The 17625-nt window shown below is 32.9% G+C and overlaps 1 protein-coding gene across 1 annotated transcript in view; it reads right to left on the bottom strand.

The window, feature by feature from the left end:
* Gad1 (glutamate decarboxylase) overlaps positions 1–17625 on the bottom strand; it is a 122122-nt gene that overhangs the window by 96235 nt on the left and 8262 nt on the right. The window contains exon 3 of the mRNA XM_088242485.1: positions 12630–12714. Within this exon, the coding sequence (XP_088098611.1) occupies positions 12630–12714 (85 nt within the window). The remainder of the gene's footprint in view (positions 1–12629; positions 12715–17625) is intronic.

The raw sequence follows: 17625 nt of genomic DNA, 5'->3' as shown, positions 1-17625 counted from the left end.
CACCCAGTAGTATAACATTTATACTAGGGGTAAGATCACAACCTGTGATTGAAATTGGAGATCGGTCTAAAAGGTGTTGTCGCTTTTTTGTCGCTGTCAATAGAATATGTATTTAACTCATTTTCGAGAAAAATGTTAGATGCGTCCTTCGTTCTTATGACGGCAGTATAATAAAAGCATTATCATGATAAAATGTAGCTTTTTACATTGTTGAAACATGTGACGTATTTTCTTTCGTGTTTAATCAGCTTTTATCAGTTATCTGATATGGGAAATGTATTTGTACCGGCCACTCGACTGTATACCAAAACAGTTAAAATAAACACCCTGCACTTACAAAACATTATTTTTGTCATGGCTAAGTGGTTTGTAAAAAACTGTTTATTTTATCAATCTACATACAACATTTTCTTTAGTTTTTTATCTCAATCAAATACGAGTATCTATCAGTGTATCTGTAATCGATCGAGTTTTTCTACTGACATGATGAAAATGCAAAGCTGGTTTGAAGTGGCCAGTTTTTATCACAGAAGCCTATTGTAAATCTCAAGTCTACAAAAATGTAGAAAAAACATCGACTCCATATTTATGCTTATATTATTTTATTTATTTCGAATAAAAACAGATGTACAGGTTAAATTGATATTTAAAAATATATATATGTATATAAAATGTTTACACAGTAGGGCCTGCCATCCAATTATATGTTCATAATACTAGACACTCCAATAAGGATCTGATTCTACAGAGAGGAGTCAATACTTTTTTGGCTCAAAGGCAGCGAGGGTATATAACCTTATCCCAGTTTCGTGGAAATGTGGTGGGATTGCCAGGCTGAGGAAGGTGTTGACTGCATTCTTAATCCATATTGGTCGGAGGCAGTCAGAGAATTTGTTGTCCGATGTAGAAGGACGTAAGCTGGTTGCTTGTTTTACTAGTAATGACTTGGGACTTAGGATATAGAGATTTTGGTATTATTTATGTTTTCTCTGGATATTCATTGTTTACCTTTAAGACTGAAAAAGCACACATTATGATAAAACTGTAAATACTTTTAAATATCATTATAAATACATAATTTACTGCCTTAGAACGGGGAAGTTTAGATGAACCAACAGCAAAAATAAAAAATATGTATGTTTACTTTTACTACTGAATTAATTTGTTGTATAAATAATTACTTGTATATTGCTGTAATAAATATGTAAAATAATAAAAATTAAAAAATTAAAAAAATGTATTCACTAAATAATATAGCGACGACGGCTCAAAATTTAAACTATAAAAATAATAAATATACTATATATTGAAATAAGATAAATATGGACAAAACAAGGAGATAGTGGAAAGGAAAAGAAGGAAATTGATAAGGAGTGGTAAAAAATGATTGAAGGAAAGTAAGAGTGGAAAATTGCATTTGATTTAATGATTTAATGAATTATAAATGAAGAGCGTGAATCAAGCCTATTAATTATCTTCTGTACATATTGTATGGAGTGTTAAATATATCAAGACTATTAAATTTTTTGTTAAATGTTCCACAAATACGAGGGATCGTAGAATGTTTCCGATGATTAGTATTAATTTTACGAATATAGAAAATATCAGAGAGTCTTTAATTTGCTGAATGGCTTAATTGATGTACCATCGTTACTGGAACAAGTGGCATTCAATGTCCCGATCCGCCGGTTGCGAAATAATAATGTGCTGTTCCTCGATCAACACAGCGCAAACTATGGCTCGCATGCACCAATGTCCCGATTGTGTCGTGTTGTAAACTCGAGACAAGATCTTGACTTTTTTGGTGTAAGTCTTTATAGATTTTAAAAATTCACTAAGATAGACTAGATCTTGTCTTGAGGTAGTAATTTTTTTTTTGTCCTAGCTTTAATTTTATTTAGTTGTATTTTATTTTATCAGTGCCTGTATCTATTATAAAAAAATGTATTTACCATCGTTAAAATGGACTGCATAAGTCCGTCAAATAAATAAATAATATAAATAAGAACTATTTCTACAAACTATAGACTATTTTGTCTATATTATTGTCACCCTTTTCAAACCAACTATCTTTGTCACTCGCCAATACCGCGTATACACAGACTAGGAAACTAATGCACCTCTCATATCGACATTTTTAACTTGAGTCTCTGTGAATTCAAATCATCTCTTAATAAATATTTTATGATACTATATAGTAACCATTAACGAATTATTTGCAAAAGCTACTTATGCTAATGATATGGTGTTTATTCATTTTAGACATTTTATATTTTTAATATCTTTTGTATGCTGACATACATACATGTATATATATTTATATTTCTTGTTATTTTTCTTTTTCTTTTTATACCCATGTTTCAGTATTGTTTTTGAGTTTTTCAATTTTTGTATATCTAACTAACTCATAATATTGTAAAGGTAACTTGTGCCGTTATAATAAATAAAGTAAAAAAATAAATACAATTCAAAATTTTAATTAAGTGAGAAACGTCGGTCTTATGAGATGATGGTCAGCGCGTCAGCCCACCATGCAAGAGGTCCTGGGTTCGATTTTCGACATGGTTGATATGAAATATAAATATAAATATCAGTGTGAACGGAGATATTCTGAATCAGGTCGAAGAATTTGTGTATCTGGGAAGTGTGTTTATAAGATATTGAAAGGAGGGTGAGTGCTGGGAACAGGGTGAACGGTCCACTGAAATCTACTTTGGCAAACAAATGTTTATCGCAGGAGGCAAGACTAGCAGTTCACAATGGAGTTTTAGCGTTAACTCTAATGTATGGGAGCGAAGTATGAAATTGGAAAAATAATGATGAAAGTAAGTTAAATGCTGTCGAAGTGCGATCTTTCAGGCGAATGTGTGGTAATACGATGTATGATAGGTGCACAGATGTCGAGATCCGTGAACTGTGTAGGGCTGAGACATGCACTATTGATAGAATTAAGAAAGGGGTGCTGCGTCGGTTTGGACATGTAGAGCGAATGGACAGCAAAATAATGGCTAAAAGAATCTGCGATGCGAATGTTGATGGATGCGGAAAATATGGAAGACCGAGAAAGACATGGCACGATCAAGTCTATCAAATTCTTCAAGATGTACGAGTACATGCCAAGAGTAGGAATAATCCGCGTGCGTGCATGAGAAGATGTATGAATGTAGAGGAAGTGCGGTCTGTATGCAAAGAAATAGAGATATGGCGTTCTATCCTCTCTGTCTACTCCTACGGGGAAACGGCGTAATGGATTGTTTGTTTTTTTTATATGAAATATTAATTTAAAAGGGTGTTTTCACACTGGAATTTTTCACAGTCTCTGGACTGGTACCTGAAGCGTAAGACTGATCATCTTGCCTTCATGTAACTAGAATGATCAAGATACGCTGCAATTTGTGTACCTATACAGTGCCTTATGCACCATTAGGTGCGAAAAGAGAATGATGATGATGAGGAACGCGGACTTAATTTTTGGCGTCATTTGTTGGTTGGATTCGATCATATGACGTCGAGATAACAAGTCGGTAGAGCATTGAATATTTGAATAGAACATTCTGATCGGGTTGTGGTCACGTGGCTAGTGTTGTGGACTCGCGGATCAAAGGTCCGAGGTTAAAACTCCACTCTATCCCAACTTGATTTCCATTTTCTAATAGCGGGTTATTTACAACTCGTTGGAAATGCCCTTAAAAAAAATGAATATTTAGGTAAATTATAAGAACGCTCATATTTATTTTTTATAAAAAAAGAGATAGTACAGAAGTTAAACCGTCTCGGTATGTACCGATAAAGATACCTTTTGTAATCGCGGCCCCGGATGCTGCGCTACATAGACGAATACCAAACGAATACGGATCTTTTCTCGCGATTGTGTTTCTCATTACAAAATCTTCTATGAACAAAAATCTTTATTTAAAATGAGAAGTTGTTCATCGTAGTGGAAGTAAAAAGCCGATTCTAGCAAAGAACGGTGAATTAAAAAAAACTTTTAAACAAAAGCCCAGTGCACATCCCGCGCAAATCTATGAAGAGGATTATTTTAACAAAAAAAAAACATTCGTCCATTAAAAGCAAATAATTTACTGATGAAGAATACAGTTCTGTACGCAAAATGGAATTTCACAGTTGGCCGTCTAACCAATTGCGCCACAGCCCTGTCCAAGTAGTGTCAAAATATAGTTCTGAGTGTGAAATATAACTAGAATTTTGCACGAGTGTTTTTGACTCGACGATTGCTTTCAGGTGAAAACTCTGAATAACGACATTAAATGAGGATAAGTCGGCGCATTTGCCCAGCATTCTTAAGGTTCTGAGTTCGATTCCTGGCAGGGTGGAGGTGAAATATTTGTTTTAAATGTTGTTTACCACTGCAATATTTCACTGTCTCTGTGCCTCGACTATGATGGGAAGATAAAGACGTCACACCCTTCACCTTGACGGTATAGTTGAAGATAAATTCTCTGTAGTGATTACAAAGATATACTACGGACCCCCCACCTTCCAGTTTTGGGTAGGTACATCGATATGAAAACAAAGGGAAGTGTATGTCACGGTACACATATCTACGCTCTAAAATGACATAGCTTCAGTATGACGTCATAGTTAAAGATTGAAGAAAAGTCTCCCGACCGACTACAAAGGTATACTACCGATACCCTTACCATCAAGTTTTGACGTAAGTACATCGGTTTATACCGACCCAGTCCGGGTCCAGAACCCCTCGATATGTTTATCTACACATTAAAAGTGTCAAAATTTAAATGGTTAAAAGTCATGTTCAAGCGAACATTTTTTGCTTGAATTGGGATTTATTGGAGTTTATAATCGCTTAGAAGTGGGGACTTTCTATTAAAGAAGCCTATTTAAAATATAAATGAGAACTATTTTTAATTTTAATGACGTAAGCAACGCGGACTAATTTTTAGCGGTCATTCATTGGCTTATTTTGATCATATGATGTCGCTATAGCAAGTAGGTAAAACATACCGAGGGAAGATACAGATAGTACAGAAGTTAAGTATACCGTCTCGATATAGACAGATGAAGATAACGTTCATAATCGAGGCACTGGATTGGTAAGTACGCTTTTTATCTCATTTTTGGCATTGTATTTTGCAAAGTTATATCTCGGGTTCGATTCCCGGCATGGTTGACCAATATTACAATTATTACACGGCACGTAGTGCCTTTTACCGTACAAAAAATACATAGTGTATAGAAATAAACACTTCAAATAATATACAGCAGATAAACGAAAAAAAAATGTTTATATTTACACAGCTAACATATTGTACAAAACAAAAAATCATTAAAAAGAATATAAAAATTAAAAAGATTAAAAAAAAAAAAATTTATAAAAAGATAGGTAGGTATATTTTTATATTCTTTATCATAGATAGAACAAAAAAAATACAAATAATAAAAAATAAAAAAATATATTATTATACCAAGTTAAAGAAAATAGTTTTTTTTTTGTGTTAAAAATAACAATCCAAAAAACGTATAATACAAATTTATGAAAATATACGAAAAGTAGAAAAAAAAGTTTAAAAAAGCAAAATAAAAATATATTTTAGAGAATAATAACTATAGCCTAACAAATGAAAGTTTCTGTTCACCATTTTTGAAATAATTAAAAAGAGTTGATTTATATAAACTATACTTTATGTTAAAAATATCAGAATAGTTTTTGCCGAGAACATGGAGACGACATTATTTAATAAGATATTTTTACACAAGAATACTTCAACGTCCCTGGACTGGCACCTGAAACGTAAGACTGATTATCTTACCTTCATGTAACAAAAATGATCAAGATACTCAGGGATTTGTATAGCAATACAGTGCCTTATGCACAGTTAGGTGTGGAAAAGGAATGATGATGATAATGACATAATACCCGGAGGACTATTTATTATTTGCCGACAAAATTTAAATGACTAGTTTTCGTATTATTTTTGTCATCCAAAAGTGAACTGGGCTGTATCTGACAATTGAAAAGCATAGATAAACTCTGACTTGCTTTTGACTTTTCAAAGCATAGACAATGAGAATAAAGCATATGCCTTCTGTGCATTGTATTCCTTTGGGGATGATTAAAATCTCTATTTGCACTACTGTTTAGGGAGGGCTCTGATTATTTCCTGTAACCCTGATGTAAAAATAAACAACAATACGGTTTGAAAATGAATTCAAACAGTGAAAAGTCAAAGATTGCTTAGTTAGTTGGACGAATCTTCTCTTAACTCTATTAATAATATTAATATGTCAATGATACCAGTATTCAAAACAGGTAATCCATAAAAAATCTAGGAGTACTAATGGATGAACATCCATGCTAGCGAGCTCACACCAATGTATTAAGTCGCAAAATATTTTTCAGTCTACACTCACTTAGAAGGTTTCAAAAATTTTACTCTAACTATTACTACTACCATCGAAGCCTTTTCTCCGTAGGGGTAGGCAGAGAGAATGGACCGACCCACACGTCTATCCTGGCATATATTTCTAGCTTCTTCCACATTCATACATCTTTCATACATGCCCTTCGGTTCCGTCTACTTTTGACATGGCCAGATTATGCTGCGTCTTCCTTGGTTGTCCTCGTCTCACACATTCGCCATATATACTTGTTTTGCCATTTTTTCATCGTCCATTCGTTCTACATGACTAAACCATCTTAGAGTCCCTTTCTTAATCTTATCAGTTATACCCGACTCAGATTTACACTCTCGCCTGATTTCATCATTCGCAACCCTGTCCTCTATTATTTCCCACACACTCATCTAAAATATCGCATTTCCACCGCGTTCACTTGGCTTTCATCCTTCCTCTGCCAGTTTCATGTTTCACTTCCGTACATAAGTGCTAGAACTTAAACTCCGTTGTGAACTGCCAGTTTAGCTTTGATTGACATATTTTTATAAGCAATTACTGTGCTTAGTGCGCCGTTTATTTTGTTGCCAGCATTCACTCTTATTTCAACATCTTTTTTTACTCTTCCATTTCTTGAAAACATGCTTCCCAGATACACAAATTCCTCTACTTATTCAAGGCAATTTAATCGGGTTGTGGTCCTGTGGCTAGTGTCTCGTCTGTGGTTTGAATCCCACTCTACCCCAACTTGATTCCATTTTCTAATAGTGAGTTATTTACAACTCGTTGAAAATGGCCCTCAAAATTAAATATTTGGGTAAATAATAAGAACGCAAACATTTATTTAAAAAATAAAATTAAAAAAAGGCATTTGTCTTTAAAAATTCTCACCCATTTATACTAAATGCTCATTCGTAAAAACATTACTACAAGTACTACCCATTCTAGATTACGCTGATGTTTCCATGACTGATTTAAGCTGTGAGCAACTCGATAAACTTGAACGCCTTCAGAATACACGCATAAGGTACATTTTTGGTCTTAGGAAATATGACCACATTTTTGACTATCGTAGGCAACTGAAATGGCTCAAATTAGACAGCGGAGAGACTTTCGCTCCCTCTCACTTCTGTTCAATGTACTTCATAGTCCTAACGCTCCTATATACCTGCGTGAAAAATTTCAACGCCTATCAGTTCATGGTTTACCTCTTCGTTTTAGTTCTCAAGGCCCTCTCTTAATACCCATCCACAATTCCTATTTCTTCTCTAACTCATATAGTGTTCATGCGGCTCGACTGTGGAATTATCTCCCATCCACCATCAAAGATGTTACTACATTATCTCTGTTTAAATCACGTCTGAAGAAACGTCTCCTTTCTCTTTCTCAATCTCTCCTCCTTTTCTCTTTCCTCTTTATTATTTTTTTCAATTGAGTAATAGCATTGCTAAAGGTAATACAAATACAATTATTTATATTTTTGTATATCTTTGGCTTTTTATTTTTATTTTCCATTGAATATAAGTTGCAAAAAAGCTTAAATAAAAATTATCTTAAGAGTCCCAATCAGAATTAGCTCCCTCGATATATTTGAAAATCTTAATGTTTAATCTACCAAACAACTTTATGTAAAAGCTTTGTTAATATACGCACGTACACATTATTCTCTACATTCCGTTACAAATACGAGAGTTACTAGATACTCCACCCTGATGCTGCAAAAAATAAATAAATACAACCTTCGGTAAAGAGGATTGGCCTACTACTCGGTTAAAGTGTACAATCTACTTCCATTATCCATAAGGACAATAAGTAAGTTCTCACAATATAAAATTGCTATTAAGAAATGGACAGTGAAGGTGGGTTGCGCACGGATCGATGAGTGGATCAAGTCAAATAGGTAAAATGTATGCACTGTTTATGATTTTTTTAAATTAGTCTATAAAAATTAATTATGTTTTTTATGATTATTTTAGTTTTTTATTGTATATTATGTTAATGATAATTAGGTTAATTGGATTAATCACGTTTTTTTTTATTGTTATTATTATTTTTACTTTGTTAAATAGCTAATCGTAGGATTGTTAACATTTTGTAAATATTTCTCTCGGCACGGGATACTCCAGTGAGGGAACATTATTCTGTATAAAAAAAGAATACAAACAATGTAAAAGTTATAAATAAATAAACTTGAATTCTAAAAATTAAACTTTTGTTTTATTGGTTGCGTGGAAGAAATCGTCATATGGCAATAAGCCCGCCAATGTACAATTAACATTATGAACAAACAGTTAAATAAACAAACAAAATAAATAAAAAGTTATGTCTTAAACTTTCTTTATAGTCAGCATGTACTTTTCTACACCAGGTGGTGTATAGGGTACTACATTATCACGCCAAGTGCAGCGTATATTGATCATCCGTTACATGAAAGAAAAGTCCAGTTGCACGGCGTCTATCATGAACCCCCTAATAAATATATAAAAAAATAATTCTTAGAGAAAAAAACGGATACGATTTATCTTAACACAAAATGCACGAAAATATTAATTTATTAAATATAAATTTTATTAAAGAAATGCGTTTGACACATTTTAAGATCATTAATCAGATTTTAAAAGCACCCCTAGCGACGGTCGCCTAAAACACAATTCATGCTCACACCGATATGACATCTATTAATGATATTGTGAAACAGTGGAAACAAAACAAAAGAAGGTATTGTTCTAACCCTAGTGCTTCGCTAAGGTCTGTAAGTTCGTAAATAATTTGAATGCAGTCGAGACAAGCAAGAATACAAAGCCAAGCGCAAAGCATGTCCTGCTGTCGTTCCGCGAAAGCCAGAAAGTTCGCTCGCGGGGAGATTAGACATGTGAGGGTTGTAGAAGCAGATTTAGAAATCTCCACCAAAAACGAAATATTTATTTATAATAACGGCATCTATTTCTAGTCCATCTCATTCGTTGGGATTCTGACCGGTTGACACTGCATATCGAGGATATTGACTTATTTCATTGAAATTAAAATACAGCCCACTCCGATTAATAATATCGTAGAAGCCCTAGGGCTTCGCCACCCGCTATTTCTTACCCTCCATCCGCGAGGGAATTCGTTTTCCCATCTTATGATTCCCACCATGATTAACAATTAATTTGCAAAAGCTTCTAATGCTGATGCTCTGTACCTCGATTATGAACGCTATCTTCATCTGTACAGCGGAGAGACTATCACTCCCTCTCACTTCTGTTCAATGTACTTCATAGTCCTAACGCTCCTATATACCTGTGTGAAAAATTTCAACGCTTATCAGTTCATGGTTTACCTCTTCGTTCTCATTCTCAAGACACTCTCTTAATACCCATACACAATTCCTCTTTCTTCTCTAACTCATATAGTGTCCATGCGGCTCGACTGTGGAATCATCTCCCATCCACCATCAAAGATGTTACTACATTATCTCTGTTTAAATCACGTCTGAAGAAACATTTCCTTTCTCTTCCTTAATCTCTCCTTCTTTCCTTTTTCCTCTTTCCGCTTTTTTCCTTTTCCCCATTGAGTAATAGTTTTGATTTAAGGTAATTTATAAACAAATACGTTTATTTCTATTTTTATATATTTTTAACTTTTTAATCTTTTTTTTTCTCTATTAAATATGTTCTGTAACTTGAATTATAAAAATAAAACTTTTTTTTTAATGGTTGGTTGGAAGAAATTGCCATTTGGCAATAAGCCCGCCAATGTACAAATAACATTATGTACAAAAAGTTAAATAAATAAATATATATCGAGACGGTATACTTAACATCTGTACTCTCTGTATCTTACCTCGGTATGTTCTACCTACTTGTCATATCGACATTATATGATCGAAACAAGCCAATGGAATGACCGCAAACAATTAGTCCGCATCCCTTACGTCATTGATATTAAAAATAGTTCTCATATATAGTTTAAATAGGCTTCTGTAATAAAAAGTACTCACTTCAAAGCGATTATAAACTCCAATAAATCCCAATTCAAGCAAAAAATGCTCGCTTGAACATGAATTTTGCATGACTTTTGGAAATCACCTAGACGGTATGCTTAACGATCGTCTGTATGTATCTACCGATCTGTACCGATCGACTACAAATCCGGCTTCTATGTGAAAATAATAACATTCAATACATTTTTATAATCGCATTTATGAATAAAGTGCACCCCTGTCGGCGAGAAGAGCTGAGTTTGGCATTTGCGAAAATAATTCCACAATTGAAAATGAATTATTTTATGTTTTGGAGTTCAACCATAAACATGTATCTAGGTACCTACGTAAATTCTGTATTTGAATATCAAAAATTTTTAGTTTTGGATTTCATTCATCAACAAGTACCTAGGTACCTTCTTATCTAAAAGTCTTATTCCAAGGTAATAGCAGGCCAACGTTCGGGCGGGACAACATCTATATATGATGATGACTTTTGCCTGAAAAGCGACGATATTATATATAGTCTTACCGACGCATTCGCCTGAGAGATCGCATTTCTGTTTTAAGTCATACCACCCGTAAAATTCCGTAATTAGTCTTATTTTAAAAATAAATAATATTCTATGTAAAATACTAAATAATTTCTGAAATAAAATCTATAAATAAAAAATAATTATTAAAAAATAGTCAATGATAATGATAAAATTTATAAATAAACTTATCAATGAAACTTCTTGGTTTAGTTTTACTTTTTATTATTTTGACCAACGAGCGCTTTCGCCTAAGTAGGCATCTTCAAGACTGGTGATTTGTTTTTCATTCAATGATACATAGATTAGTTAATATACCAATGTCTAATGAAAATTATAAAATAAACATTATAAAAATAATAGCATTCAATAACGGTTATGAAAAAAATCTCATTGACAAATTATTAAAAAAAAAATAAAAAAAAAAAATAAAAATAAAATGAATGTAGCTATGTATAATAAAAAAACAATGGGACAATGCCTTGTTAATAATAAAGATAAGATCTCAACCTTAGACAAGAATGGAGTGTATATTTTAAAGTGCAATGATTGTGAAGGTATATATATAGGTCAAAGTGGCAGATCAATAAAAACAAGACTCAAAGAACATATTGCCTCCTATAGATTAAAAAATGACAAATCTAATTTTGCAACACATTTAAACTCGCTTAACCATACTTTTGACAGCGAAAATAATATTAAATTACTACATTTTGAAAACAAAGGGAAAAAACTAGATAAATTAGAATCATTAGAAATCAATAGAATTAAACTTAATGCAGTAATAATTAACCAGCAATTGGAATTATCAAACTCCCCCTTACTTAAACCATTAATTTAATAAAGTTCCGTTTGATTTAACTATTTACTACTAAAATAATATAATTAACATGAAATTAACTATCAAAATGATAACTTCATTTCAAAAACTAATGTATTAACTAAGTATTAATCTTAAAATATTCCGTCAATCATCTTTAGGTATGTAAACTTGTTAATTAAATGTAATTATGTAATGAAATTATCTGTATTAACTAAGTATGAATCTTAAAATGTTTCGTCATTCATCTATAGGTATGTAAACTTATTAACTCTGTCTTAACTAATTATGAATTTTAAATGTTTCGTCATTTATCTTTAGGTATGTAAACTTATTAACTAAATGTTATTATGTAAACTCTCCTTTACTTAAACCTTTAATTTAATATAGCTCCGTTTGATTTAATTATTTACTACTAAAATTATGTAATGAAATTATCTGTATTAACTAAGTATGAATCTTAAAATGTTTCATTTATAGGTATGTAAACTTCCCTGTCAAAAAACCAAAGTATTTTCCAACTTTATCTGTTAAAATGTAGATTCCCCACACTGTTGTATTTCGCCATGTGTTCTCTTCCCACATTTTAAATAATAAAACTTAATCCCTTTCGGTCCAAAAACTCCCAAAAATGAATTGTATAGCAAACTAGTTGTAAATATTTATGTTTTCTGTCCCCTGTTAAAATATTGTTCTATCTTATCTCCAAAATATGTTAAGAATAGTATAAAAGCTGTAAACGTTGTAAACAAATCACCAGTCTTGAAGATGCCTACTTAGGCGAAAGCGCTCGTTGGTCAAAATAATAAAAAGTAAAACTAAACCAAGAAGTTTCATTGATAAGTTTATTTATAAATTTTATCATTATCATTAACTATGGAGTTTTATCAAGAAATATCAACAAAAAACATCAATATTATAAAAAATAGTCTCTTACCGTCATACTTCATCTGCCCTGTCTTCGCCGAGAGCTGGTAGCCACTGGACGAGGGCCCGGAACCAAAAGCAGCCATTCTGTCGGTCTGGAATAAAAAAAATATATATAAAATAACAAAAAGGTAAAACGAAAAATTCATGGAACTGTAAAAAATCCTTTTCAAATCGTTATCAATCAATCAATTGAATAGTCCGAAAAAAATTAAACTTAGAAGATGTTAATGACCTTATCTCCCTTAGTAGATTCACTACTTTTTTTAATTCTTAAACGTGTTTTTTATATACATATTACTCTGCTTGTGTAAGAAAAGGTTTTAGACATATATATTGTTGTGCTATATTTAGTTATAAAGGTGCTAAACTTGCTTTGTTTCTTTGTTGTTCTCAATATATGGACTCCTTACTACAACTGTCACCAAAATGCTCTTAAAGAGGACAAAAAAATTCTTACGGTATATAAATTTTAAACTTAAAATCAGTCATGAATTTTCAAATTACGATTTTTAACTAAAAACATTAAATTTGTTAAAACTTAAATATAGAAAAAAAATTATAGACCTTTTAAATTTATTCAAAATTGTAAATTCAATATGGGATTGCCCTGAACCATTATCTCTCATCACCTTCAGGGTGCCTGGAAACATGACTAGACAAGTGCCACCGTTTTGTAGCAACAATTCACGGACAGTGTATACTTGTAATGCCGTATTAAATAGACTTCATGAACTCGGCAATAGTTATTCCCCCGTATCTGATATACTTAGTGTAGGGTATTGTTCTTATAGAACAAACCTTTTGAACTTTTTTAAAGATGGTGAATGGTAATTATATTTATTTAATTATGCATTTAATAATATATACAATTTCTTGTTCACTTTGCCCAGCTGTATGAAACAGAATCTATGATTTTCTTGTTATATTACTTTAAAATATTTTATTATTTAATTTGTTTTTTACATTTATTGAATTGAATTGTTCAAACTTTCAAGTGAATATGTTGTATAATTTTAAGGTTAATTTTTTTTAATAAATCTTGTTTAATTTTAAGGTTTCATTTTTCTTTTAAATCTTAGGTTAAAGGAATTTTTTAAATTTTTTTTTTATTTTTAAGTATATTAAGCCAGATATGTTCGTATTATAAATTTTTGTAAGAGGCATATTTGCCGTTAATGTTAAAATGTTAAAATAAAATAAATAAAATAAAATAAAGTTAGGATGATTACTAGGCTTCAGCTGGTTCAGGGACTACGAAATATTTATCTCTAGTGTAAAACTTTTAGAAATAATTATTTCATGTCAACCATGTCGAAAATTGAAGCCGAAATCTCTTGCATGGTAGGCAAACGTGCTGACTCAAACCATGAGGCGGACAAGAAAAATAATCGATTGAATTAGGGACTAACAATCGATTATTTTTCCATTTAATAAATTCTCGCTATTTTTGTTCTAAATCTCTCGGCTTCAATTCGTACGGCACACAATGTTCTTGCTTTTGAATATTTTTTTATGCAAAATTTGTAGCAACCGAAACGGAAAACACTTTTGAGAAGGAAACATGGAAGTCTAGGCATTTACAGGACTTGTAACCTGTCTTTGGCTAGTTTAAATGGCCATTTTACACACTGTGTAACATTCACCGTTCTGCCCATGTTTAAACATCCACATTTCCTCAACTCTTCCATCTGTTGACTTTCGTGAAGTAAAGATGCTAAAACCTTTATCATGCGGGTGAGATTTGTCCGGTTGAACCAAAGTGGTCAAGACTTTTGACTTACGCACGGAAGGTTCCGGATTCGATTCCCGGTGAGAACACAAAAATTAAAATGTGATTTTTCTCAGGCCTGGGTGTTCTGTGATGTAATTCACCATTCTAATTGGGCCTCTTGGCCTGTTGTGGTGCAAAAAATAAATAAAATAAATAATATTAGGAATGTAGGTATATTGTTGGTAACAACAATATATCTACAGTGGTCTGCATACCCACACAGCTTGGCAAGTCATTCTAGATTTGTCTCTCTTCGTAAACAGTTGTTCTCTAACCACAGTAAAAATAAGTATTTATAATAAACCTCAGTCAACCGTATCAAGTCTTATTACTGATCTTTTGTACCACCATAGGGTATAACACCTACAGTGACAGATCATAAGCCCTGTAAACGCCAAGACTTCTACATTTACTTATTAAAAATGTTTTCCCTCTCTGTTGCAACAAATTTAGATCTAAATAACTCCCTAGGAAGGAAATCCAGCCTGTCTTCAAACATTTGGACATCCTCAAAACATTGTTGAATTTCTAATGCTTTTAGACGTTTTGCTACTGGTAAAGTCAATTTGTGCTCAAAAGAGCCCCTCGAGAGAAAATTGTCGGGTCGTTTTGACTTCTTTCATTCTATATGTTTTTCGGCGTGCTGAATCCAAATATGAGGATGGCAACAGAGGCTAACAGAGCCATTTTTAACACTATGCGTAAACATAACTTGTTGAACTGTGTTATCGTTGGACTCTAACACCTAATACAAAGGGTCTTGAGACTTAGAACGCAAGTACACAGTGATGTAGTTGGCCACCCCTGTCCCGGAGTGCTGCTACCGACCGCCAGCTTACCTAATCTCTAGTGGAAAGCGGAAAAAGTGACTTTTTACGCTTGAGCCCTAACAGTTCGTCGGAGAAAAAAACATAAAACATGATTCGTGTTATCTGGAACTCTATTTTAGACTCTGTCAAAACAAAGTGCCGATTATTCATCACTTGCATAATGATAGTACTCCTATACGGATGCGAATCTTGGCACATTACCAAAGCTCAGAACACCAAACATCTGAGTTTTAGGAGTAAGTGCTTGGGGAGAATGTTAGGAATAAGGTAGTTCGATTTTATAACTAACATTGAAGTCCGAGAACAGACGCAACAGCCTCCTATAGCGAGCATCTTGAGTATGAGGTGGTAGACCTGGCTTGGAGACGTGCTGCGCATACCTCAGGAGAACCTAAACCCAAGTTGCCTCTTCTTTAAACCTGCGGGCTCATGTCATCCTGAAAGACCGTCGATAACGATCTTTTGACTTTATTCGGCGGAACCAAGAGGCGCTGGATTGACGTGATAGGAGGCTAGATTGCTAGCTGGCTATAGGGTCTCCTGGAGGCAACTGGGGATGTCCACATGCTCCACTTAGGATCGGACGTAGAAAAGAAGAAGAAAATGAATAAAATTGTAGGAAATTTTGTGTACTTCCATTTTAATTTAGAAAATTATTTATAAAAAGTTGATACTTTCCGAGTTATAAGCAAAAAACCGCCAAAAAACGTGATTTTTAGATTTAAAAAAAAATACATTTTTAAAGCTTCGTCACGAAATTTTGTAAGTAAACCTCAGATTCGGATTCAGCATCCAAAAAAAATATAGAGTGGAAGATATATATACTTTCCCACAACTTTCCTGGTAAAAACACAGTGAGGAAGTTCAGTGGTTTTTAAAAAAAAAAATATTTGTTAATAGACTGTTAAACTAAGTCAAATTTAAAAAAAAAAATTTATATATCGTATTATCGGCGCTAGGATTTTTCAAAGTTTTGTATTTCTGAAATAACTCCGCGTGTAACGTCAGAGGTTCATTTCCGCTTATTCTCATTCAGTTCTTCCCATTGGTCCAGAAGCGACAAGCAGACCGGAAATCTTCCATAGCTCTTAGATCATAGGTTGATTCACATGAACCAGTGACGTCATTTAAAGTAGTGCGTTTTTATCAAAATATTTTTTATTATTTTTTCTATACATTTTCAAGAAACTTCGCCGTACAATTTAATGCTCTAATTTTTACCCCGCGTAAGAAAACATTTTTTGTATCCAATTTCCCGTAGGGCTGAATTTCCTCATTGGACTGGACTAAACTGTTGTGTGATCAACCCCTGGTGATTCTACAAGTTCGTTTTGCGTCTGATTATCGATGATGCTTCCAATTCTTCGTCTTCAAACTTTTTTGGTGCGCAAGAGCATTCTTTACCTTCAACATAAAAATCATTTTTTTGAAGACTTTGAAACCAATCTCTGCATGTTGTTTCCGACAGAGCATGGTTGCCACAATTCCACGTAATTCAGATGCAAATAAAAAAAAGTATTGCAGCAAAATTCCCCGCAAATACTCTTTTTTTAATACAAAATTCGACTTGTTTAATGCTACGAAAAAACACGCTGTTTAGTCTTTGGCGGAATAACATACTGTCTATTCACGCCTCACGGTGGAGCTTTACGATGAAGCTGGCTGTAGAATTATATAATTTAAAAAAGCTAAGATAACACCATGTATTGGGAAACAGCCAGAACTCATTCAAGTACCTATTAATATATATTTTTAAAACGTATTAAAAAAACTCCCATTCAGTTTTTTTCACATTTTCATACTTTTTTCATGGATGCACTTTTTTTTAAAAATATTTTAAAACCACATTAATTTCTAAATGCATTGCAACAGGGAAAAGATTTTTAAGAAGAGAATATGGAAGACTAGGCATTTTAAAGGCTTGTTACCTGTCATTGGTTGGTCAAAATTGCCACTGTCAGTTATTTACAACTAGTTTAAAATGACCCCAAGGTTGAAATATTTGGGTTAATCGTAAAAACGCAAATATTGTATGTTTTTGATTAAATTATTTTTTAAAACGTTAATTTATGGTACAACCATGCTTTTGAGAGTCAAGGACAGATGTGTCATTTTTTTAGTGGATCGTTCGTAATAATTCATTAATTAATGTACCAATACAAACAAACGAATATTTTAGTTAAATAGGTGCGAAGGTTTTCACGGTCACTGTTATCAATATTATGTATTTTTTTTGGGTAATACCGTGTATGTTGGATTTGATCCGACGTTTCGGCTACCATTGCAGGAGCCATCTTCAGGGAAAACTGTGTGTTTTAAAAAGAAATGTTTTATAAACTTGGGCATCCAGACAAATCAGCAATAGGGGAACACTTTATAGACACAGGACATTTTTTCGCTTT

The sequence above is a fragment of the Micrasema longulum genome, unplaced genomic scaffold (assembly GCF_059751315.1).
Source record: "Micrasema longulum isolate JH-2025_06_02 unplaced genomic scaffold, ASM5975131v1 h1tg000140l, whole genome shotgun sequence".
NCBI classification, from domain to species: Eukaryota; Metazoa; Arthropoda; class Insecta; order Trichoptera; family Brachycentridae; genus Micrasema; species Micrasema longulum.
Note: the sequence above shows the minus strand (reverse complement) of the source record. Positions and strands in the feature narration are given on the sequence as shown.